The sequence below is a fragment of the Eucalyptus grandis genome, chromosome 10 (genome assembly GCF_016545825.1).
Source record: "Eucalyptus grandis isolate ANBG69807.140 chromosome 10, ASM1654582v1, whole genome shotgun sequence".
In the NCBI taxonomy this organism is placed as follows: Eukaryota; Viridiplantae; Streptophyta; class Magnoliopsida; order Myrtales; family Myrtaceae; genus Eucalyptus; species Eucalyptus grandis.
In genome coordinates, this window is record NC_052621.1 from 23,364,075 (window position 1) to 23,387,440 (window position 23,366).

A 23,366-nucleotide genomic window follows, 5' to 3' on the forward strand; every position below is an offset into this window, starting at 1 on the left:
TTGGGATGAGCCGTTTCAAATACTGCACATGTTCCACCTGAAATTTGGAATGAATTTCTCATTTTCTAAAATATGAAATCTACCCTATCATAGATTCTATGATCTACTCAGCTTCCACATGCATTATTAATTAAACGATTATAATGAATTATTACCTTTAATAATCACCACTTGCTGTTAGAATTCATTGACTATAACATATATTTAGACACTCACAAAAATATGAAACATTAACAAAATAAATATCTCAATCATAAAATGAAAATTCAAACTAGTGATTCCAAATTATACACTCAACATCAAATACCATATAATACTATAGAATTGTGCGAAGATATAAACCAAGAAGAATATAAAAACTTATTATAGATTCTAAATTATAGGTTTCGAATTCCATTAATTTAGAACTCAGAACCTACCTGTTGAGCCAATTCCTCAATTTTTGAAACTTGGAACTTATTATGCATATCTTAGAACTTGGAATCATACGGGTTCCATCGATCCAATTCTTAGGTTTCAGATTCTATCCTAAAGTCATGGTCACCCCTACTTGCTAGGTTGAATTTTACCTCAATTTTTTTCCTTTCATAGACCACTATAATTTAATGGCAACTTGAAGCATGTATAACCTTCAGGAATGCGAGGCGTATCCCCCCATCGTACGGGTGTGCTGCGTGCGGGCGATACCGTGTATATGTTTGGTTATGCAAAAGGTGAGGCCGTCTGCGTCTCTCTCCTTTGGTGTGCGCCCTAGTCAGTCATGTATGCATTACCTCCGTCTTTCAAGCCAGTTACTTTAATCTCACCGATCACTTGAGCATCAATGCCTAGTTTATCACTACTCAGAAAAAATAATAATAATAAAAATTTGAGTTGTCCGTCAAAAGCCTGCGAAGATAAAAAGTAAAATACAAAAAATTCTAATTATTACCTATCTAAATTGTTACACCTGATGAAATTGATTCGGGCATATGGATTTTCCAGTTTGGTGAGAGTGTGTGTAAATAACATGAAGAAAGTCAAGCGGGAAGGGGAATATAAAATAAGGATCTTTCGATGTATAAATTTAGGTGGTAGAATGGTCGTGGATCTATCTATAACTCAAATTAATGTCTAAATGAAGGTGGCAAGAAGTATAGATTGTCTAAACTCTCACAGAATAGGTTGCAATGTGTATGAAAGAGCACTCATTTTCGATTCCTCTTTAATCATGATCAAAGTTGTCTACACTTAAAATTGACATTCCATACTTAGCAAAGAAAACCCTAGCTCTAATTTATTACCACTTCCTCGTTCTCCTGCACTTGGTCCAAACCCAGTCGCCACCGCGCTAAACACCCTTCGCCTACGGCGTAGTATGCCGGAGCAATGTCCACGGACTAGGGTCACTTGAACCAGCAGGCCTTCACCTACAACCCCATTTGCTTTTTGATCCTAAGCAATACAATTGAAGGTCGCTGTGGATCACTCAATTACTTTAACCACTCTAGAGTCCCTTGCGTCTCCTAGAGAATCTCGAAGTTAACTAGGAAATTGACAACTTAGTTATTGCCCGTTCGAGTGCAAAAATTGAAATATGTGGGTATATATGTTCAAATATATTAAAATGGTGCAACAATAGTGAACCTAGAAATGAGTAAATGTAATTACAACAAATATTGATTTGTGTTTTGCGCAAGGGATAATTATACAAATGGTCCATGAACTTTAGACCCGATAGGTAATGTCATTCTTAGGCTTTTTATTTGTTCAATATGATTTTTGAATTTTCAGAAGATATTCAATCTAATCTCTGATCTATATAAAAATTGAACTATATAAGAATGTTACTTAAATTATTAAAAGGACATCGGTGAATATTTTTATATAGTTCATGCAAAAGTTTAAGGATCATATTAAATAAATTAGAAGTTAAAATGGAGCAATTTGCATATTTGGGTTAAAATTTAGGATTAATACATTGAAAACCCCCAAATTGGTACTCCTATGACAAATTTATCCTAAACAATTTTTTGATTATGAAAAATCCCAAATTGGTACACTTGTGACAAATTTACCCAAACTGACCATAAAAAACCATAAACTGGTATATTCAAACTAATTTATTCTTGACAAAAAAAACTAATTTATTTGACCACAAAAAACCCAAAACTGGTAAATTTATGACAAACATACATTCCTCTAAATTAGATTAATACTACAAAAAAAAATCACAAAAATTGTAAACTGTGACAAATAAAGCGTAAAATCCCAAATTGATATATCGATCAACTGTCACATATCATTTAACTTAATAATTTGATAGTAAAATTTAACAAAAACTAACGGAGGATAAATTTGTCACAAGTATACCGATTTTGGGTAAATTTGTCAAAAGTATACCAGTTTAGGTTTTTTTTTTTTTTGACCCAGGGAACCTCGTAAGTCGACAAGTCGGCCGAGCAAACCCCGGGAGAGTAACCGTAGGATCCACCACCACAATACTAGGTAAGAATCCCTAACGACGCCTCGGGATTCGAACTCCTTCCCTTGAGGGAGAGAGAGCCCAAGGTTGTCGCCGCTGCAGTAGTTCGGTTTAGGGTTTTTTGTAGTGAAAAAAATAATTTAAAATAAATTTATCACATGTATATATTTGAGATTTTTTAGGATATTAACTTTAAAATTTAAAAGTCATTTATTATTTTTTGTTTGTGTGTATATAGGACCAGGCTGACTCCATAGAATAGCCCATCATCTGCCCACACAAGCACTCCAATTTCCAAAGTAAACGCCTCACACGAATGGAAGCTTGTCGTTTCCCTGAGCTGATCCCGGGTTTGCCGGACGAACTCAGCCTCGAGTGCCTCTCACGGCTGCCGCACACCGCCCAGCGAGCCGCTTCCGCCGTCTGCCGGCGGTGGCGCCACCTCCTCCGCAGCCGGGATTTCTACCACCTACGGCGGAAGCTCGGGCGCACCCACAAGCTCGCCTGCCTCGCACAGGCCCTCCCGAGCCAGCTCCCGCCGGGCGGGCACAAGCCGGTCGGACCCAAGCCGGTCGGACCGCCCCGCTACGCCATCACCGTCTTCGACCCGGAGACCGGGGCCTGGGACCTGCTCGACCCGGTTCCGGACTACCCGGACGGGCTGCCGCTGTTCTGCCACCTCGCGAGCTGCGACGGCGAGCTGGTGGCCCTCGGGGGGTGGGACCCGGCGACCTACGAGCCGGTGGCCGACGTCTTCGTCTACGACTTCGCGGCGCGGCGGTGGCGGCGGGGCGCGGCGATGCCCCGGCGGGCCTCCTTCTTCGCCGTGGGCGCGCACGGCGGGCGCGTCTACGTGGCCGGGGGGCACGACGAGGGCAAGAACGCGCTGAGGTCGGCGTGGGCATACGACGTGGGGCGGGGCGAGTGGGCGGAGCTGCCCCGATGAGCCGCGGCCGGGACGAGTGCGAGGGGGTGGTGGCGGCCGGGGGGCGGTCCTTCTGGGTGGTCAGCGGGTACGGGACGGAGGACCAGGGCCGGTTCGAGGGGAGCGCGGAGGTGTACGACTTCGGGGCCGGGGAGTGGCGGCGGGCGGAGGGGGTGTGGCCGCCGGGGCGGTGCCCGAGCTCGCGCGTCGGCGCGGGGAGGGACGGGCGGCTGTTCGACTGGGCCGGGTTGGACCCGGCGGTCCGGGCCGGGACGTGCCGGGTCGAGCTGGGGGAGGGCGGACCCTGGTGGCGGGGGCGGAGTACGAGGGGGGCGGCAGGGGTTCTACATGGCGGAGGGGCAGAACGGGAAATTGGAGAGGATCGACGTGCCGGACGACTTCTCCGGGTTCGCCCGGACCGGGTGCTGCGTTGAAGTCTAAAGCAGGGAAAAAGGAGATCCTTCCCAAATATAGGAACGGGCGACTTTATGTTCGGAGCGTGCGGTTTTGGTCACCGTCTGGATTGAGATATTTTCGCCTGTTTCCTTTTTTTTGGTGCTTTTGTCTTTTCTTTTCGTTTTTGAGAAACGTCTGGAGATGGGATTTTGCTTGTGTACGGTTGTAGATACGGTTTGTCTTTCAGCCAAAGCCGGGAAACACGCCCAGTTTGATCATTTCTTTCCTGAGTTTCTGATGATGATGCCTGAAGGGGTTGTGTACAAGCTTGAGCAATGTAATTATGTGTGCTAAGCACCTTTTCTTTCTTAATAAGATTGTGTTTGGGACAAAGGATCCTAGGTAGATGGGTTATACGCGAATTTAGTTCGGATGGAAACCTAGACGATCCACCCCGGTTCTTTGTGTTTACTCAGCAGTACTTGTCACAATGATCGAGGCAAGTTCCTTTTTTTTGTTTTTTTGTTTTTGGTCGAGGTTGAGGCAAATTCTATTTGGTGATTTTTTTCACCTTCATTCAATGATGTCTGTTTTCAATCCAATCCGATTCTTTGTGTTAGCAAAAGGTCAGGTGCACATTAATTATCCAAACTCACCTATCATATAAAGAAATAGAAATTATTCAAGTCTTTAAGTCGGGGGTTTTTTTTTTTCTCTGAATGTCTTGATCCACACCCGTTGAAGAAGTTTTCGACCCTTACGGCTTAGGCGGGCTCAAGGGTTACAAGACCCATGATCAGGTCATATGATTCCATTAATTTAAGGTGTTCAATACCATATTAAATTCAATGATCATGTCATATGATTCCATTAATTTAAGGTGTTCAATATAATATTAAATTCAAAATAAACTATAAGAAGCAAAAGATAAGCCAAAAAGTAAGAGTACAACTCGCTCCAATATTATACTTATACCGGTATCCAAATTTAAGGCGTATTTGGGACGGGTTATGTCCCGAACCTATCCCATCAACCGTCTATTATTTCCCAAACTAGCTACCCATTTTAACATAATAGCTCAAACCAGGCCCGCTTCCCCTAAGTAGTCAAGTCCCATCTACTTCACCTCGTTAACAAAGATGGTGCTCTTATCGAACATACCGAGAAATCTATACGGTGCTTGTTTCGTAAGAAGAAGAACACCCAATAGCCTTGTGCCATCTTTTCTCCCATCTATCAATGTGGTGGAGGCTTACTTGACATTCAACTACTTTAAGTACGTTAAAAATAAAGTTGACGAAGACACCATCCACGTTCTGAAGTGGCGGAAGAAAATAGCTTGACATAATCCGGTTTTTTCCACCGTCGCTCGGGACTTATTGACGTCACCGGTGTCTAGGATATTGACAAAGTCTGTGGTTAATACTAGCCGATAGATTATGGAGAACAATTAATGCAGTTTGATCACGCAATTTCTCAATTCGACGTTTTTCACCGAGTTTTTAGCCTTTCGTGGATAAAAATGGGCCCTAATCGGCCGGCTGGCACGTCTTTTAGCCTTTCTTGGGTAAAAAACAGGCCCCCAATCGGCCCAGCCGGCACGTGGGTAGGCGGGGCCGCCCGATGGCTAGCGCTTTCACCTCTCGTCGGCACTATCTTGTCGCCGCCGGTCACTTTCTTCCGCACTCCTCCGCTCCAATAATGCCACAACCAAAACGTTGAAAAGAACACGCGTAGCGAGCGAGGTTTCCGCATGGCAACAAAGACAGAATGCGACAACGAGGATGGTCCCTAATGCGATTTCCCGCACGTCCCCGTCATTCGTTTCGTCTTCCAATCACGGTCACACCGAGCACGCGGGAACAGTTCGGCTATTCGGGCATCGATGATTCAAATCTCGAACAGCTACGTGAGTCGTCGAAGGTCGATGGCTTGGTGGGTCCATCACGGTGCGTCGTCTATGAACATATGGAGGATGCTTCATGAACATGTGCCTTGTTTACCGGAAAGTTTCTGAATCTTTCGTTTTCGTCTTTGATTTTTACGAACATGCGGATGATACTTCATGGAAAGTGAACTTGATCGTGAGTGTCTGCCCACGAATCATGCCTCGTTCAGATGATGTTTTGGTAGGGTGACTGTGCTGCAACAAACTGCTTTACTCATGTGACGTGGAATTAATAAGTATCCTGAGCACTCCCTTAACAAAACTCTGCGAGGAAAAACTTCACACCCAAATCAACTTCAACTCGATTCCCAAACAACATGATGTCATTATTATTGAAAAGACGAGTGTTCTGAATTTCAACCGGATGGTGCTTCTTATTCCAACTATTAATTGTCACAGATTTCCTTCAACCCAATTTATATCTCACAAGCAGGAAGTTGGAATCTAGAATCGGAACCTGCACATCGACAGTCGCAGCAAGAATATGGGACGATACTTCCCAGTTGCCTCTACAGCTTACTCTGCGCAAAGAGCTGTTGTCGCATCTGATCCCTCAACACTCTCCTCAGTAGCTTGTTAGAAGCCGTTCGAGGGAACTCGGCGACAATCTTGACAGAGCTTACCTGTCAATCAATTGAGACATTCCAGTTAGCGATCCTCGTGCATGTTCAGATGAAACAAATGCGTTGGACCAAAGATTTGAGATAATCTTCCGATTGTTGAATTCTTCTTTCATCAAATTCGATTTTTAACAATAACGTCGTGACCATTCATTGAGTTCAACCTTAATTTTTACTTCACAAAAAGCAAACCATGAGCAGCTTCAAAATGCACTGATGCATCAGCATTTACATCTCAAGGATCAAACCTTGAACAGAGGGTTGAGGTTTCGCTGGATGGCTTTCGAGAATTTCATCTTCAGATCATTCGGTTCAGCCTTGCACCCCTTCTTGAGCACCACAAGGACGACCAACTGTTCTGGACCGCCAGTGGGTGGTGCTAGACCTATTGCAGCAGTCTCTAGTATAGATTCATCTGCTCTATCACAGACCCGCTCAATCTCAACAGAACTAGTCTGCAATACCAATTGGTCCACATTAGAAGGGGAAAACAAATTCATAGACCCATAAAACAGCATAAGTAAGTTTTAGGTGAAAGCTGTAACATTCTTTTGACCCAGGAGAACCATATCAGAGCTTGTAGCTACTTTGCCTTCCACCACTATACCACATATCGCCAGCATATCGAATTTAGTACAACAGCAAAGTTCTTAAGTACTTTCAGACGTCTTTATAAAGAGTGAAATTTGAAGCGTCGTACCTTAATGCCACCAAGGTTCATTGTGTCATCGGCCCTCCCATGTACGATATAGTACCCTCCAACAGTTCTCTTAATGATGTCTCCATGTCTCCTCAGTTGCTGCAAGTTCGTTTGAATTTTTCAGGCCATGTTTCTTCCATCAATCTACTAAGTTTACTAAGCATAAATTTCCAGTAGCAACAAAACATCCGTATCCAGAGAAGGAAAATGGAATGAGTAAGCCGTTAGTATTCCACGAATTAACATGGCATACCACCCCTTTGTATGTTGGCATTCCCTTGAAGTAAACTTCTTCATGATCAGCATTGAGCAGCCTATCAGTTGCACCCATGTAAACAGGGAACAGTCCCACTTCGCCAACACAAGGTTGATCATCTGGCTGTGCGCAGTGAGACAGGAAATTAGTTATGTACCATAGAAGGGATTGATTGGTTCGTTAAAATATGTTATTCCTAAAATTTATCATCTGAAGCAGTTTCCAGCAGCCCTGTGGAACCTGCAATTAAGACTACTCGGTGAAGAGCCATGATTTGTGAAATACCCCTGTCCACGCCCTGAGAAATTTGTTTGAGTACTACAGTAAAGAGCTAAATGAGATGGTCTTCATACTAAATTCAATTAGCTTCTTCTAAGGCTTATCAACACTGTTGGTGCGCATCCCTCAACAGAGAACCTCCTTTACTAGAGAGAATCTTACATGAGGGGCTCCATGGTCGTCCAGGATGACAAAGCCGGTTGTCATGGAAGCATTGCTAAATGCTCCAAAAGCTTGAGGCTGCAGATGATTTCCTTGAATGTAAGATGATGCGAGCTCTGTGCCGCCACAACACTCTATAACGGGGCTATAGAAGGACTTGGAAGAAAGCCAGAGGTTGTCGTCGACATTGGATGTTTCCCCTGCGGAGCCAAATGACCTGAACCACCATCCATAATCTCGTTACTTCTTTACAAAACATTTTGATGATCATGTGACCAATTTGATGAAAAGAAGAAAGAAAACCTGATCTTTGTCCAATCGAGTCCTCCCATACACTGCGTGCTCTTCCATGTTTTTACTAAGCTTGGTACTGTGCCCAAAATGGTCACTCCTGCATCCTGAAATAGATGCAGGAACAGGAGAGAAAGTCTGGTTAACAACTTTATAAGTGCCATCTGTCAGTGCCCAACTACAAGAATTGATCCAAAGCTGCTATAATTGCCTATAAAAGCTGGCGTTTACCGCGCATTGCACTGCTGTTATACAAAAATATAATTAAAAATGGAGTATGAAATATTTTAGCATCGATAAAACATTATTATTACAAAATCATGCATGCTAAGATAACAAAATCTAGTCTGCAACAATTTAGCATGGCGTTGTATATGTTTCCCCATGATAGGAGAAAACAAAGGAAAAGGGGTGATCCGTGCAAAGTAAAAAGTAAACTGCATGGACTGCAGGCCTCACCTGAACAAATTTTCCGAAATCACGTCCTAGTGGAGATCCATGGTAAAGAGCGAGAGTTGCACCAGCTAGAAAGCAAGAGTAGAGTACAATCGGGCCCACGACCCACCCTAAGTTTGTAGGCCAGCAGAACACATCTCCAGCCTGAATATTTATATAAGCCCACGAATCAGCACTGCATCGGATAGGCGAGAGTTGAGTCCAGGGTATCGCTTTTGGTTCTCCTAATTATTCGCAGGAAGGAATTACATCACAGAATTCTCAAAGTTAGGTGTAAACAAGGCGCTATCTTCAACTTACACTACCTGTCGTTCCGGAAGAAAAGAGGATATTTGTCACAGAGTCGGCGCTTTGGTAAAAGGCTGGGTAATAATGCCTTCTGCAGAAAGTAACAGAAATCACACTTTGTGCATGTCACATCTTCTCAACCGACGATCACAAGTTCATGACTACTCAGAAGACTTTCGAAATAGGGATGATGTTATTTAAAAACTTCAAGGATAGCCAACAATAGGTTTTCTTGTCGACCTGCATACTCTTTTTGTGGAAATACTGGGCAATGCAAATGTTGGTGATACCTTGGAACATGATCCACTTGTGAAAGAAAAGCTTTCCATGACATGTCTTGCTCTCTCAACTTCACGTCCACGCTATCTCCAGCCACAGGAAGCACGATCGCTTTCACTGGATTAGCTTCCACAACTCGACTGCAAGGGTGGAGAAGAACACCCGCTGTTAGTTCGTTAACAGAATATCCGCATTCTAGTACTCTCTCTAGGGGACTTGAACAGTAAAGTACGGGTAAATTTACACAAGAGAAGAACTTAATATCAGAGTAAAGCCAAATATGACAAGTGAGATGATATGACAGCTAAAACTCGTAAGGGAAAAGATGGAACGAGACTGTCAGACACGCTCGATCCGTTTCTCCTCCATTTTCATCTTTTTTTATGCAATGGGTTCATTGTCAAGAGAAAAGTCGCTACAAAGAAGGAATGAAGTGACCGATTTACCTATACAATGGAAACTTCCGGCCTCCTCTTTGTATAAAATCCTGAAACATATGAAGAATAATTTATAGTTCCTGTAGTATTGCAATTAACTCATAGAAGAAGCATGAAATCTCGTGCGAGCTGAAAATTTTATCTGAAGCCTGCTTAAATAATACAGAAAAAACTTGAACCAGCAACCACTTGAAGGAAATAAAACTTAATTTAGGTGATACATTGACAAGTGAAAGCAAGCTTTTGGCTTAAAGACTGATAAAGCAATAGGGTCACATATTATTACCAACAGAATATTAAAGAGATTCCCACGTTTAAGTCATGCATTTCTGTAATCAAATCTCCTATATAAATATCAATAGGTGTAACTTTGTTGATAGGTGTAACTTTGTCATATGCTATAACCACTTCCCTCTGCTTCAGCTCTTGTTAAAGTTGACATCTCAGAACTCAGAAGTTCCAAGCAAAGTTACAGCATTTACAGACGGCTTGATAACTCACAAGAATGAGAGGTCACCTGAGTAAAGATTCCTTTTGCCTTGGAAATGTGCAGACGGCTTGCAATTTCCTTGGGTGCGAAACTGTCAGCTATTGATACAACAACAAATCCGCCAAGTACTATTGCCAAATATATGATAACAGCATGGACCGTCATTGGCATGTCGATTGCAATCGTGTCTCCCTTTGAGAATGTCGCGTCCAGAGCATTTGCCACCAACCTGCTTGTATTTCTATTTCTGTTAGGAGCAGCAAAGTGAAAATGGACCGGCAAGTTTTACGAGTTTACAAAGAGCAATAGTTCAACTGAGGTCAGTGGTGCGAGGATAGTGGAGGCAATGTACTTGATTGGAAAAGTTTTCGAATCTAGTAATGTGGTTATTGCAGTCTCGTCATTGTCAAGCACAATGCTAAAAAAAGAACAGGAAAATGATTTGAAAAGTAAGGAGAAACCAATGGAGCCAGCATTTTTGAAGATTTGAAATTATGTCACTTTTCACATTGATTATGAATACAACTCCGAATAGGCACACAAAATTTGAAGATGCACCTCCAAGTGCTGAGCAAATTCATTTTACCAAAGTTCTCAGACAATGAAATTACATCATCGAGGCTGTGTGAGCACTCGCCTGAGTTTGATTGTCTGGGTAGAAGTGCAATGTGCTTCAACAATTGGCATTTTGGGACAGGCATTGATTCCAAAACCATGATTTGATTTCATCGTCTGAGAACTTAGATAAAAGGTAAGCGTGGCTTTTTGCAAACATCAACCTCTCACAGGAGCAAAATTATGCTAGCATCAGAGGAAGAAGAGCATACATTACTTGTTCTCGAAGCTCTTTTAGTGTCATACGGTTAACATTCATGTGATCATAGCCTTCATCTCTCCATACTAAGGCTATGCTGTCATCCCCTCTCCTCTGTTGCTGTGAGGGCAATAAACAGCATTCAGCTATATTGAATACCGCCCGGAAGCCACGTACCCGGGGCTTTGATTTGTCACTGGTGTCGAGAATGCAGCTTGGGGGACAATGAAATGAAAGTGAGAGTTCATTAAGAGCTATCGACCAGTAGACCTGGAATCAGTTAAGAGAATCCGATAAACTATGAGCATAGAAAGTCGCTAGGAGCCATGGAAATTTCTCAGTGGAGAACAAATTAAGTGGGCTCTTTCCAGTACACAGAAACCGACTTACATCAGGATGCTCCACGGAGAATTTCTGAAAAAGGCTAAAGCTCGTTATGGGATCCTTGTATGATGACCCCAGAAGCTTTCTGCCATGCGATTCCATGAGGCGTCCCAAGTTTGTTTGTTTTGATTGGGACCTGTCAAGAAAGGAATACTGCATCGGTTTAGATTTGAACACAAAATGATTAAATTCACAGATAATTCCGAGAGCCACGCATGAAAAGCTTTGTAGCAAAATATTCACCACAACCTCAGCCAATCATACATATTTTAACTCTGCAAATGGCACAAGTAAGTCATCTGGAAGGATTTGAACAGAAAAAGGAATCAGTCCTGATTCACAACTAGCAACATTCATCTATTTCCCCTAGACAGAAATGTTATAAATTAAGGCCAATCGCATCATTTACGCTCGCTACGTGCAAAATACGGACCATCGCCTTTTTCACCGGTGGTTCGATGAATTCACATTTGCCAACCAGGCCACCGACCCACTCCACGTAAACTCGCTGTCCCTTTTCCTTCTTATACATTCTCCCTTGCCTCCTTAAGAGTGTGTCCAGGCTCATTCTACTTCTATCAACCAAGTAACCGCCATTCCAAGAAAATGCGCCAAGCACCACCGAAAGCACATTTTCAGACACTATTTTTCAACATTGATCCTACATCGTCCATGCAAAGAACCCAACAAAGACAAAAGGAACAAAAAGAATCCGCAAAATGGCTAACGGAATAATAAGAAACAGAGAACGGCGAAATGAGCTGCAAGAGAAGGCTTCTTACAGAGAAGGGAACCAGTAGAGAGGAGGGCCCCGAGCGGAGGCGTCCCAACCGGAGTACACCGAGTAGTACACCAGCTGATGCACCCGGTGCGGGTGCGACGGCTTCAACGCCTTGGCGCTCGCCAGCTCTCTCCACACCTCCCTCGGGTCGAGCTCAAGCCCCGGCGACGGCATCCTGGACTGCCAGGCTCGGGCCACCGACTCCCGGAGCTTCCGCTCGAGCTCAGCGGCGGCTTCCCTGGACAGGCCCGCCTCCACCAGGTCATCCAAGCCCACCTCGTTGATGCTCTTGGGATTGCCCATCTTCCTCTCCCTCTCCCTCTCTCTGGGCAACGAGCGTCAGTCGCTTGACACTTCATTAGGAGGCGCCATTGGAGTAGTAGGTGAGGGACGTGGGTTGACGATGGACCACGTGATTTGTCTTTGTTTAAGTCAACAATTTCTTAAGGTGTCGTCTCATTCGTATGAAATTTAATTCTGGATGATTAGGTGATGAGAGAGTTAAGGTTGTCGAGTACCACAAGGCAGAGGTAGTTAGTTGGTTAGGACATGTTCTGTGGAGAACGTCGGGTGGCGATTTCTGAAATCGCCTCGTCATTAACCCTTAAACACCAACCCAAGCACAGCAGCTTTCTTTATAATTCGGAAAGAGACGTGTTACCATTCCCATTCAGACCAGAACAGCCCTTGGACATCGCCACGTTGGGTGTAGAGAGAGTTTCGGCTTGTGCTCGGTAACTAGCTTTTCCGCACTTTCAACAGGGTTCGCATACTTTTTGCCAATTGAGTGGCGCTATCTAGACAAGCTGGCGTCAGATGGTTGGCCGACCGGCAATTACGTCGATTTGTAATTTTGAGTGAAATGCGACTGCGATGCAGGCTTTCGGCAACATGCATTAGTGGAATGATACCTACTTCGTAGCTAAAACCCAAAGGGGTTAGAGACCATTTCGAATGGCAACTTTAGCTAAACCTCACCTCAAATGTTTTGATCTCCTGATGTCTGTTGAGAGGACACTTGTCATATAAAGAACGAAAGCAAAATAGAAGAGCACGCTTCAGAACTATTATTACATTTAACAGCTTTTACTATCGAAAGAACGAAAGCAAAATAGAAGAGAACACTTCAGAACTATTATTATATTTAACAGCTTTTACTATTAATTTTACGCTTTATATTACCGCCTACCAAACATGTTAATTTTCCAGTTGGACATGTCGATAAGCAAAATTAAACTCTGGACGCGGAAATCTCCATCGCAAAAATGTCCTGAGAATAGATTAGAACGGTAAGTAGTTTAGCAATAAACTTTTGCAGCTCATGTGCTATAGCCGATTTGCTCGGAATGCCCATATGGTTCATCAACCGAAGCACATCCTCAAGATCATATTCAATAACATTCGATTGTCCTACCTCCTACATGCTAATCAATTTTACCTATCCAAATTCCTAGATCCGATCTGACCATAAATTAAATTCCTAGGTCTGAAACAGTTGATTTTCTCATCAAGAAACACCCATAAATTTTACATAGTAGACAGTGACATCCCAGTGCACGTCAATTAAGTTCACTATTTCCATAATAACAGAGACACCTGAGGGCCAAATCCACCAACAATCAACAAAATTAAGTTCATCATGCAATCTCCATCAGATTGCGACATGAAAAAAAGACGTCTTACAATATTTAACACCAACAGCAGAGGAGTCTACATACATAATGACAACAAACCACAAAGGTGCAACAGAGAGATTATCAAACTCAGGGACAAAATATGAAAGAAAGTCTGGAATCCTATCGGCTGGTTACTGACTAGGAGTCCCATCTCCATTTGGCTCCCTGGCATAGTCTTCAAGAGGAGGGCTTCGGCTTCGGCTCCTGCTTTTGCCTTGGGCCGGACTTTCACTGTGGCTTCGGGAACCATTGATAGGCGGGGATCGTAAGTATGACCTCTCCCGACTGGGACGTGGGGAGTATGACTTCTCTCGGCCGTGCCTTTTCTCTTGAGGCGAAGCAGATCTGACCCAAAAGAAAATGCATCACATCATACAACAAAAATACGCAAAAGCTTTGGAACTCGAAAATATCACCGCATAAACCAAAATTTTAGAATTTTACAGAGAGATGTATCAACTAAAATCTCTAGCAACTGGATGCAACTGGACAGATAATGAGATTCCCCAAAAAACAATGATTACAACATACCAAGAACAAATTTTTTGCACAAGTTCGAAACCTCACCAAATGCTAATAAAATGCATACCGTCAGATATCGACTCAAAGTCATCAGGAGTTACTATATCCCAGCACACAACTTATGCCAAAAAAGTTCGCGCACGTGTTGAATGATCCAACATAGCCTAAGTACCAGAAAAAAATAATAATAAATTGCCATAGACCACATCTTGATGAGAACAAAACCATAATCACTAGATCCGGCTTGAGTCTACTGAGGTAATGATGTTTATAGGGAAGGTCCCATAGAAAAATAGCTTTATAACAGGATGAAAGAGTTACAGACAAGCCCAGAGAGCATTAGCCATTGCATGCCTTCTTATTTATTTGCCCTATTCAACAATCTATATGGTTTTGTTTTTTCCCCCCTTCCCTAAATCAACTGAGGAAGGAAATAGAACCTACAGCAAGAAACAAGAAAGCAAAGCAGGCCACATACCTTGAGTACCTTCATTTCGCAGAGGGGAGTAATAATCACGACTACGGGACCAAGATCTTGCATGGCTAGGAGGTGGAGACTAGGAATATCCCACCGGAGACCGTCTTCGATCACTTCTGCCTCTGCTGCATAGAACCAGGAGAATCAAATCCATTTTTTTTTTAAAGAAAAAGTAATGCGCACTTTTTCTTAAAAAAAAATTAAAAAAAAAATTCACCAAGACCAGACTCCACTAGGTTCCTGTATTTAATTTATCAATTATTAACTCCAAGCAGATGCGGACAGTGTTCTGCCAAACCTGATTCTCTTCCACCTCATCCTATAACTTATTAACATAGGGATACAACCATTCATTCGTGACGATTGTGACGGCCTGAATTTTCAGAATTTATTTTCAATTAAATAAATCAGGCATTTCATTGACGCGCCGATAGTGTTATTCTCTAAACTGATTACTCACAAGATAACTGGACTATATAGGGAAATAATTAAGAAATCTAAATGCAATAAACTTGAGAAATTCGACTAGGAATCGATTGCTCGACTATGTTGATCTGCAAGGGCCATTACGATACCGTCAAAATCGATCGAAATTGAAGATATGTCGATTCGATTGAGATATGTGATTAGTGCGTATGCGATTCCACCTAATTGCAAAATTCTCGTCAAATGACACTAGACCGATTTTTCTGTCATTTCTGTATCTGGTATCGGTAATTGAAACCTTAAGATTTTCACGACAATCGAGAGTCGCCAATGTGTCAGAGATATACTTTGTGACTCAAGATAAATTGATCACAAGTCAATTACACCAAAAATTTCCAAAAGTTATCCAATAGACTAAGTCACACTAAAAGCGCGCCGGATTGAAAATAATTGCGAATTTGAACCCGATTTCAAAAATTGAAAGTTACATGGTGTCACGAGCTATTTTGGGAACGTCGACTCATCCTTCCGAAATTTTTTAGAGATTTCGAGATTTTTACGAAAATCAGTTCAAATGTTGGAAAATCGGAGGAAATTCAGATGGGCTAAATTGATGGAAATTGAGACTTAAATCGGCCTTCGAGTGTTAGTGACTTATAAAAGATTGTTTGGAATTTTCTTCATCGAAATCGGACCTCAATTTGGGAAATTGAGTAAAAATTGAATTTAATATAGTGAAATTCGAATCTGGACATGAAGCTGAAAAATTGGGACTTCAATTGGGTTTATTTATGGAAAATCTATTCAAGAAAGAAAGGTGGGGACAAGCAAATAAGGCAATGGCTAAGGATTGAGGATTGGCCCCTCCTTGGTTTCCTTTGCACGGTTCTTTCCTCTCCATGCGTCACTCTCCTCGGCCCCTCTCCATTTGCGTTTGTTTTCATTCTCCTTGTCCGCTTGCTTCGGTTCTCTTTTTCCTTTGTTTTTTCATCCACGAAACAACGCCCACACTCCACCCATCCAATTGCCCCGAATACCCCTCCTCTTTTCTGTTCACGTTTGGTCTTCGCTTTCATTTTGTTTACCTCACAGCAACTGAAGCTGCTACCCTTTTGAATCATCGCCAGCGAAGCCTCCACGTGTGTCCGTGTCTTCTCTCCTTCGCCCACATAAATCCAGTCAACCGAAGCTACTTCTCGTCCCCAGCTCAGCCACGATTCGCAGCTCAACCCACCGAACAGCTTGGCTTCTTCGCCGTCCCTCACATCATCCTCCAGCTGCCAGCGATTCTGTCCCACCGAAGCCCATCTCTACCACGTTCTAGTCAAACGAAGCAGCGTTGGAGACACCAAAGTTGACCCGTCTCGTTGCTCCGTCTCCGCGTGGGCTTCTTCAACAACTTCCAGCGCTTCTTTGGCCCAATTGAGGCCATTTCAAGCCCACATTTGGCCAGAATCGGCCCAGCTTTCAGCAAAAGTCCACGCAAGTCTTGTGGCCTAATAGCTGCATTTGTCTTTAGTCCATCAAGCCCAGCAAATTTCAGTTTAGCTGAGCCCAAAAGTCCAGCAGTCCAGTCCAACTTTAAAGCCCAGCAAGTTGTCTTTTTCAGCAGTCCAAGCCTGCGAGGTCAGCCCGCTTCAAGCCCAGCCCGTTTCAATAACAAATCTCAATTTGGGCTGAGATTTGTTGGGCCCGTTTTAGGCCCAGCCCGAGTATCCGCCGATGCCGCAAAAATTCGGATTTCGGCCGCCGTCGCACCGTCATCGCAGTGAACCAATTTCCACAATTAACCGGTGAGTTTATACTCTAAACTCTTCTTAGTAGGCTAATGATGTTGAATGGGTGTTTAGATTTATTTAATTAGGAATTAAGTGGTTAGTTACATTAAATTAGAAGTTCAATTATTTAATTGAGCATGTTAAGTGGTTAACATAGTTTAGATAAGGCCTAGATAAATTGCACTATTTGTTTAGAAGGGTTCGGAATTTTCCAGTCTCAGTATTGGTATTTAATTTAATAAGTTTGGCCTAGGTTAGTATTTTTAGAAATTAAATTAATTAAATTAATTAATTTTTGAAATTAATTAGTTATTAATTATTTTTTTCAGAAATTAGGTCGGGATAGTCAATAACCAAAATTTCGTGCTGGTGCAATAGTGTGGTTAATTTATGCAATTGAGTGTTAAATTGTGAAAATTGAGTGCTGATTGGAAATTTTGTCAATTATTCCAAAATTTGTGAATTTTGATATTTATCCAGAAAATCCTAGGTGTCGGGTTTTAAACACCGAAAATAGTTTTATATACTATATGAACCAGTGGAATTTTGAAAAGAATGTTATGAATTTTTGAGTCTAATATGACCGTGTATTCACACATGACTATTTTCACGAGTGTTTTAATACGAAAAAATAGGCTAGGATCAGTATTTTAATTGAGACATTTGAGTGCAATGCACGGGTGCCCTAGGCCGAGATTGAATGGTCATGTGCTGATTAAGAGAACCCGTCCCCGAATTGTATTGAATGAACGTTACCCTATATGAGATATCCACTTAGTAGGATTTGGGTTGCAGTAAATTCTTGACCTATACTCCTTTAGGAAATTCGTCTCAGAGACGTAATCAAGCTCAATGGGGTGAGAGGATGCTTGGCTACGCCAGTAGACCGCCAAACTTTGAGTAGGCCGTGCCTTAGAGTGGGAGTAATTGCCAATTAGAACGCTTGTTGAGTGGAAGTGATGTGTCGGATTATGAGACAAAATTGTGTGACATAGTATGGGACATGTCATAATGATTTGGCCCTATAATCGGGATCCTATACCGATTTGAGAATTGAGTGTGACATTCCAATTGTTAGAGCTTAATTATTACTCATATGTGTATGCTTGTGCGTAATATAAACTGTACTAACTCGCAAGGTAGAACTAAGGCGAGTAAGTCCTCTATGCTCAATGTGTGATTGTGTGGTTAGAACACCTCTAGGCATATTACCCTCCTAATCGGGGTTTAGAGCTTAGACTTGCTGAGATTATATCTCATCCCGTTGTGGGAAAAATTTTCAAGGTCGTTGAGCGAAGGATCTAGAGCTGAAATGAGGTGATTTGAAGTATAGGTCAGCTATGACTATTTCTTTTTTTGAAAGACAGTCTATGTAGTCTTTTGATCATAGACCTTGTACATGACTCAGTGTATATATAAAAGTGTGATTTATTTGTGAAATTGTTGTCCCTTTTCTATCCCGAGATGATTATTGTCAAGGGATTTCTTTTCGCTTCCACATGTACAATAAAATAAAAATGGTCGGCGACTCGTCTTGGGAAGTCGCAAATTATTATCGACCAGATGATGGGCACGCGCTTGGGATTCGAGGCGTGACAACGATGCCCTCCGCTGTACATATGATTCCATTTCAGGATTTCTTCCCAACCCCCTCCAAAGAATAATAAACCCTTTCCAAATGTTTCCACCAATGTACTGCAGAACAAATGATCAACTAAGCATATGCATGTCTAGGATCCTTCACAACACTGTCAATGCCCCTCTATGCCAAAATAACTCAAACAAATTATAGAAAATTCCACCACATTATATAGACTTGTGCTACTATTCACCATGCATAAATTATGTAGTTATGGAGACGGAAGGCACCTTACGCGCTCCCTCACCCTCCTTTCAGTAGGTTTCTTTCTATTCTCCTCTGCAAATACAACAATCAACTACCAACCAAGAAGCACATATCCATCCATATGGTACTTAGCCTCCATAGCATCAGTAGGATCTACATATTGGACGAAACCAAAACCACGTGGCTCTCTGCATATAGAGAGAGCAAGAGAGAGATACAGGAAAAAGTCATAACAGGGTTAATTTGAAAAGCCAAAAAAACATACAACATAAATGGGGAAAACCACAGCATGTAAGGCCCTGCATGTTTTCATTTCTGAAATGTGTTTAAGAACAGTTTTTTTGTTCTCGGGAAAAAAAAAAAAAGAAAAAACGCGTTTGTTTGCGTTTTCGTTCAAAAAACAATTTTTGTTTAAACAAAATTAGAACAAAAAAAAAGAAACAAAAAAACTTACTTCTAGAATCCAGAAACACTTCTTGAAGCCCTAAAAAGAACAAAAACAAAAGAACAAAACCGGAACACTTCGGGCTTCGTTTTCGTGCCCTTCTCTTTCGTTCGAGCTCTGCCTTTTCCGGCGTCTCTCCCTTCTCTCCGGCGCCTCCCACTCGGCTGACTCTTCGGCGACTCCCCACTCCACTGACTCTCCGGCGCCTCCCCACTCGGCTGACTCTCCGGCGCCAACAGGTGGTGCTCCTTCACCGGCTGAAGCTTCCGAATCCAGGTACGCTCGCAAATCTGAGCCACCTTCTACTGCTCCTCCTTCTCCGTTCGACGAGGGCTTCGGCGAGAGCCACCCCTCGCAAATCTGAGCCACCTTCGCCGACAGCAGGGACGCTTGCTCGAGCGACAGCTCGCTCGAGCCTCAAGCGAGCGTTGCTCGCCCAGATCTACGGCGGCGGCGACGGCGTTGGCAGAGACAACTTCCTCGGACTTCAGCACCGTCCCTCCCCCTCCGTGTTCCCTCCCCTCCACCACGATGGCCTCGACCGTCTCCCACCACCACCGCCACCACATCATCCCACTTCACCTCCCTCTTCCTCGTCTCCGTCGTCGCCATCGTCGTCTTCTTCCTCGCCTACTCCTCCTCTTAACGGGACAGAGATTGAGCCGCTGCCGAGCTGTCCGCCGTGCAGAATCCTTTGGTAAGGCGTCCGTGGGATTGCTTCGAGAGTCCGCCACTGCACGCTCGTCGCGGGAGGTTTCTGGTCGTTCGGCTCTGCTGCAGCGGCGGCAGTAATCCTACTGTCGTTGGCGTACGCGAGAATGCGGAGCAGGAGGAGGCGGTGGTGGTGGAGCAGGGACAGAGTCCCCGTGGCGAAGGCGAGCAAGAACCCCCTCCTCCTCCTCATCAGAGACAAGGACCAGGTAACGGACGGGCACTCTCAATTTCTTGGTCACTCCGCTAGTTCTTGATTCGCATGGTAGAGCTGATGATTCGGAGCCAAAAGAATTCACCTGGGTTCGCCCCTGTTTCTAGCTGTAATTGCTTTTTCTCTTTTGGGTTTTCAAGGCTTACACAGATTCATGTGCTTCTTCAACATGTAGAATGAGAAAAGGAACTGAGCAGAACAAAACAAGGAGAATTTAGCAGGCTTATGTCGTCGATGGTCTAGAAAATTGTTGGCGAGGGTGGGAATTGAAAGACGGTTTAGTTGTTTCTCAAGCACTAGAGCTTTCAATGTCAGAAGATTCAGACAACCTTATTAGGGTCCTGAGAATTAGGATCCTATTGGATTTTGGAGCAAAAACAATGTCAGAGGCAGCAAAACGATGTAGATCCATATAAACTTATGAGAAAATGCTACTTTGGTTTGTCACTCGTGCAAAGCCGACGCGTGTTCGATTAGAATTTGTTCTTCTGCAGAAAAAACCAGAAAGGCTTAACTGATCAAACGATGCAATTCGAAAAACAGAATACGAGTAAAAGGGTACAGAATATCTCATGTTGAGCATGTGAGAACTCTTATCTGTCTGGTTACTGATGTGCGGTAGGATCCCCGGATTCATAGTATCTACTCGCGTAGCTATCACTCAAAATGAGAAGTCAAGAACTGTGTATCGCTTTGTTGAAGATTTGAGTCGATGTCAACAGGGAGTTTTCGGTTGTACAAACGACACATTTTGGATGTTCAATATTGCAATTCGATGGTCTGTTTCGCCTTCCTGGAACTCTTTCATTGTTTAGCATGGCTTCTCACATCTAGTTGTACAAAAGCGTCTATCTTCTTTACGACCACTAACTCAAGATTAATCTTTTGGACTGCGCAGAAGATCAGTCAACTCCTGCTTCAAATTGCACAAATGAACGAACTCATGTTAGCTCGGCGGCGGGTTCAGGTGCTTCGAGTCGATCGTTAATGCTTTTCATCCCTCATCAGTCGTCTCTCTGCTGCACTCGCTCCTTAAAGCTGCTCCAACCGGCACAAGAATGGACGTGAAAATGCGAGAATTTTTGGCTTCTGTTTATACATATATGTATGGAGGGAATACACTTGAACTGCTCAATGAGTACTGATTCTGTAAAGACAAATGGTGACTGCACCAATCTATTATTCTATTAGTTTGATATGTGGAAATTCCATCATTTTGCTGTGCTTTTCAGGACTACTATTTAAGAAAATGGTGACTGCACCAATCTATTATTCTGTAAAATGTCTGTCTTCACTCACCATGAACAAAATAAAATTAATGAGCATTTCATAAGAATGAGAATTCAATATCAAGTTTAAACTATATTAAAAAAAAGCATTTTTTTGAAAAATTTAAAACATAAATTTTGTGTCGTTTACCAAACGTGTTTCTGTTCTTTTTCATTTCAAGAGTTTTTTTTTTTTTACACTTACCAAACGCATTCTTTTGTTAAAAACTGCTCTAACAGTAAACATTTTTTTTTTTTTTTTTTTCGTTTCAACAATTTTGAACGAAACGTTCCAAACGCGCCTCAACTGCCAGAATATTCCCAACGAGCCATAAAGTCAGGATAAGCAAGTAAAAGCAAGCACTCTGGTTGCTAACCTTGCAAGTGTCAGTTTTAAGATGACTTGATATTCTTCAAGACTTGGAACATCTTCTCAATGTATTCAAACCCAACTTCCTCCCAATCTTCACTACCATTAACATCATCTTCAAATGAACTCTAATTACTTGATTGATCTCTTTAAAACTTTATTTTCACTGGGTAAATATCTCAACAACTTCAATAAAACACCCAACTGGTGAACAAAGGAGAACACAGAAAGCTGCCCTCTGATCCAAATTAAAGTTTGCAAAAATGAACCCTTTAGCATGCTGAGTCAATCTCCTGAAGATGATTTTACCAAAATGTAAACAGTGAAAGAAGACAAACTGAGTAAAACAATTACTAGGAAAAAACATTTGGATGCACAAGCTCTTGGATATTTCTACTAATTTACAGTGAATAAGAATCATGCATTCAAATTCCTTGCAAATAAAATCCAAGGAGAACATTCATTTGAATTATTATGACACAGAAATTTTCAGATGCATGGATAAAAGACTCATTAAGTTTTATTAAATCAACATCAAACATGAAACTTGTGAACTCAAAATGGAGATATGAAGAAAATTGGCATCAGATAGATAGAAGCTTCCAAAGGATTCTGAAACCAAAGTCTACTACATGATAGCATTAACGTAATTGGCTACTGTTGCTCACCCAGTGTAGTAGTCCCTGGGCAAATAAATGTCCTTAAGAGCACCAAACTTGCCCAATTGGCCTTCGAAGATCTTCTGGCCTGCAATAATTAGTCAAAGGTTATAGTATGCAACATGCCCACAAGAAACCAATAGCATCTGCTTTCAAAGAAATGAATACATAGGACAGGAAGAAGAAAAAACTCAGGATATTAATTTTCTCAAGTATGAAGTCTTCAGTTCAATTCCATTTTTCTCTTTAAAAAACAAAAAGAAGAAGAAGTGCGAAACATGAAGAATTATGTGTAACAATTAAATCAAACGAAGCCCTAGATATGCCTGAAAGAACCAGCCACTGACTCATGTTCGTTCAACTTTATATTCCATTATGGCAATCAAAGAATTAAGTTTAATAAAGAACATACATAATGATCCACAAGGTCCAAGATTTTTGCAAAACAGGATGAAGGAAATGGAGAAACAAAAAAAAAAAAAACCTGCAGTCATGACGAAGATTGCGAACAAGGAGGCTAGCAGGCACATCTCTGCTGCGACCAACATAACGACCCCTTGGACTAGGGCTCCGTCCTCTCCTGCCATACCCCCTCGGGGGAGATGGGGTGTAGCTCCTTCCCCTCATTAGAAAGATTGATGAACCCTACACAGTACACGAATGTTTCAGTATGCACACAAAAATGTTGAGGAAATGTAAGAGCAACCAGCATAGCATGATATCAAGGAGCTCGCCCATCTTTTTGCTTTAACGAGAAATGAGAAAATTAAAGAAATAATTAAGACAACTAAATGACAGATTGACCGAATCATAATGTTGTACGAGCACTGGTAGAGGGAGTCACATATGTCATCCAAAAAAACGAGCAAATTTTCATTGTCTTAATAACACCAGAGGAAAATACAGCAATAAGAACAGGGTAATCAGTTCGATTCACGACAACCATTACACAAGATCCAAGAACCCAAACACAGGTACCCACTATCATATGCCAGAGTTAAAG

General features: G+C 42.4%; 3 protein-coding genes and 1 long non-coding RNA gene across 4 annotated transcripts; 2 read left to right on the top strand and 2 right to left on the bottom strand.

Annotated features, from left to right (window-relative positions):
- The first annotated feature begins 2,709 nt into the window (after positions 1-2,709).
- LOC104422311 (F-box/kelch-repeat protein At2g44130-like) lies at positions 2,710-4,178 on the top strand. Its single transcript, XM_010034600.3, is given in 4 exon segments — positions 2,710-3,390; positions 3,393-3,679; positions 3,682-3,721; positions 3,724-4,178. Coding segments are annotated over 4 exon segments (1,044 nt in total). The 5' UTR covers positions 2,710-2,780; the 3' UTR covers positions 3,831-4,178.
- A 1,860-nt stretch (positions 4,179-6,038) lies between these two features.
- Positions 6,039-12,370, bottom strand: LOC104422312 (probable acyl-activating enzyme 18, peroxisomal). Its single transcript, XM_010034601.3, has 14 exons — positions 11,972-12,370; positions 11,196-11,325; positions 10,819-11,075; positions 10,019-10,220; positions 9,511-9,551; positions 9,076-9,204; positions 8,803-8,876; positions 8,501-8,721; positions 8,054-8,148; positions 7,751-7,967; positions 7,307-7,432; positions 7,054-7,152; positions 6,602-6,808; positions 6,039-6,356 (listed from the first exon to the last, which is right to left on the bottom strand). The coding sequence occupies exons 1-14, from the start codon at positions 12,271-12,273 to the stop codon at positions 6,243-6,245; spliced, it is 2,214 nt and encodes a 737-aa protein (XP_010032903.2). The 5' UTR covers positions 12,274-12,370; the 3' UTR covers positions 6,039-6,242.
- A 1,268-nt stretch (positions 12,371-13,638) lies between these two features.
- LOC104429319 (serine/arginine-rich SC35-like splicing factor SCL33) lies at positions 13,639-23,008 on the bottom strand. The gene is given in 7 exon segments (XM_039303342.1): positions 13,639-13,991; positions 14,647-14,668; positions 14,671-14,771; positions 18,720-18,884; positions 22,373-22,419; positions 22,421-22,451; positions 22,848-23,008. Coding segments are annotated over 7 exon segments (723 nt in total). The 5' UTR covers positions 22,991-23,008; the 3' UTR covers positions 13,639-13,777.
- Positions 19,192-21,286, top strand: LOC120288985. The gene is made up of 2 exons (XR_005546914.1): positions 19,192-20,061; positions 20,965-21,286. It is a non-coding gene; the product is annotated as an uncharacterized LOC120288985 (long non-coding RNA).
- Positions 23,009-23,366: the final 358 nt, after the last annotated feature.

Excerpts from the sequence above, each read along its gene's own strand:
- LOC104422312 (XM_010034601.3), bottom strand. The coding sequence starts at position 12,273 with ATGGGCAATCCCAAGAGCATCAACGAGGTGGGCTTGGATGACCTGGTG. Across the intron at positions 8,877-9,075 it reads CAAGTGGATCATGTTCCAAG|AAGGCATTATTACCCAGCCT; the intron begins GTATCACCAACA and ends TACTTTCTGCAG. Across the intron at positions 7,968-8,053 it reads CTCGATTGGACAAAGATCAG|GTCATTTGGCTCCGCAGGGG; the intron begins GTTTTCTTTCTT and ends ATGGTGGTTCAG.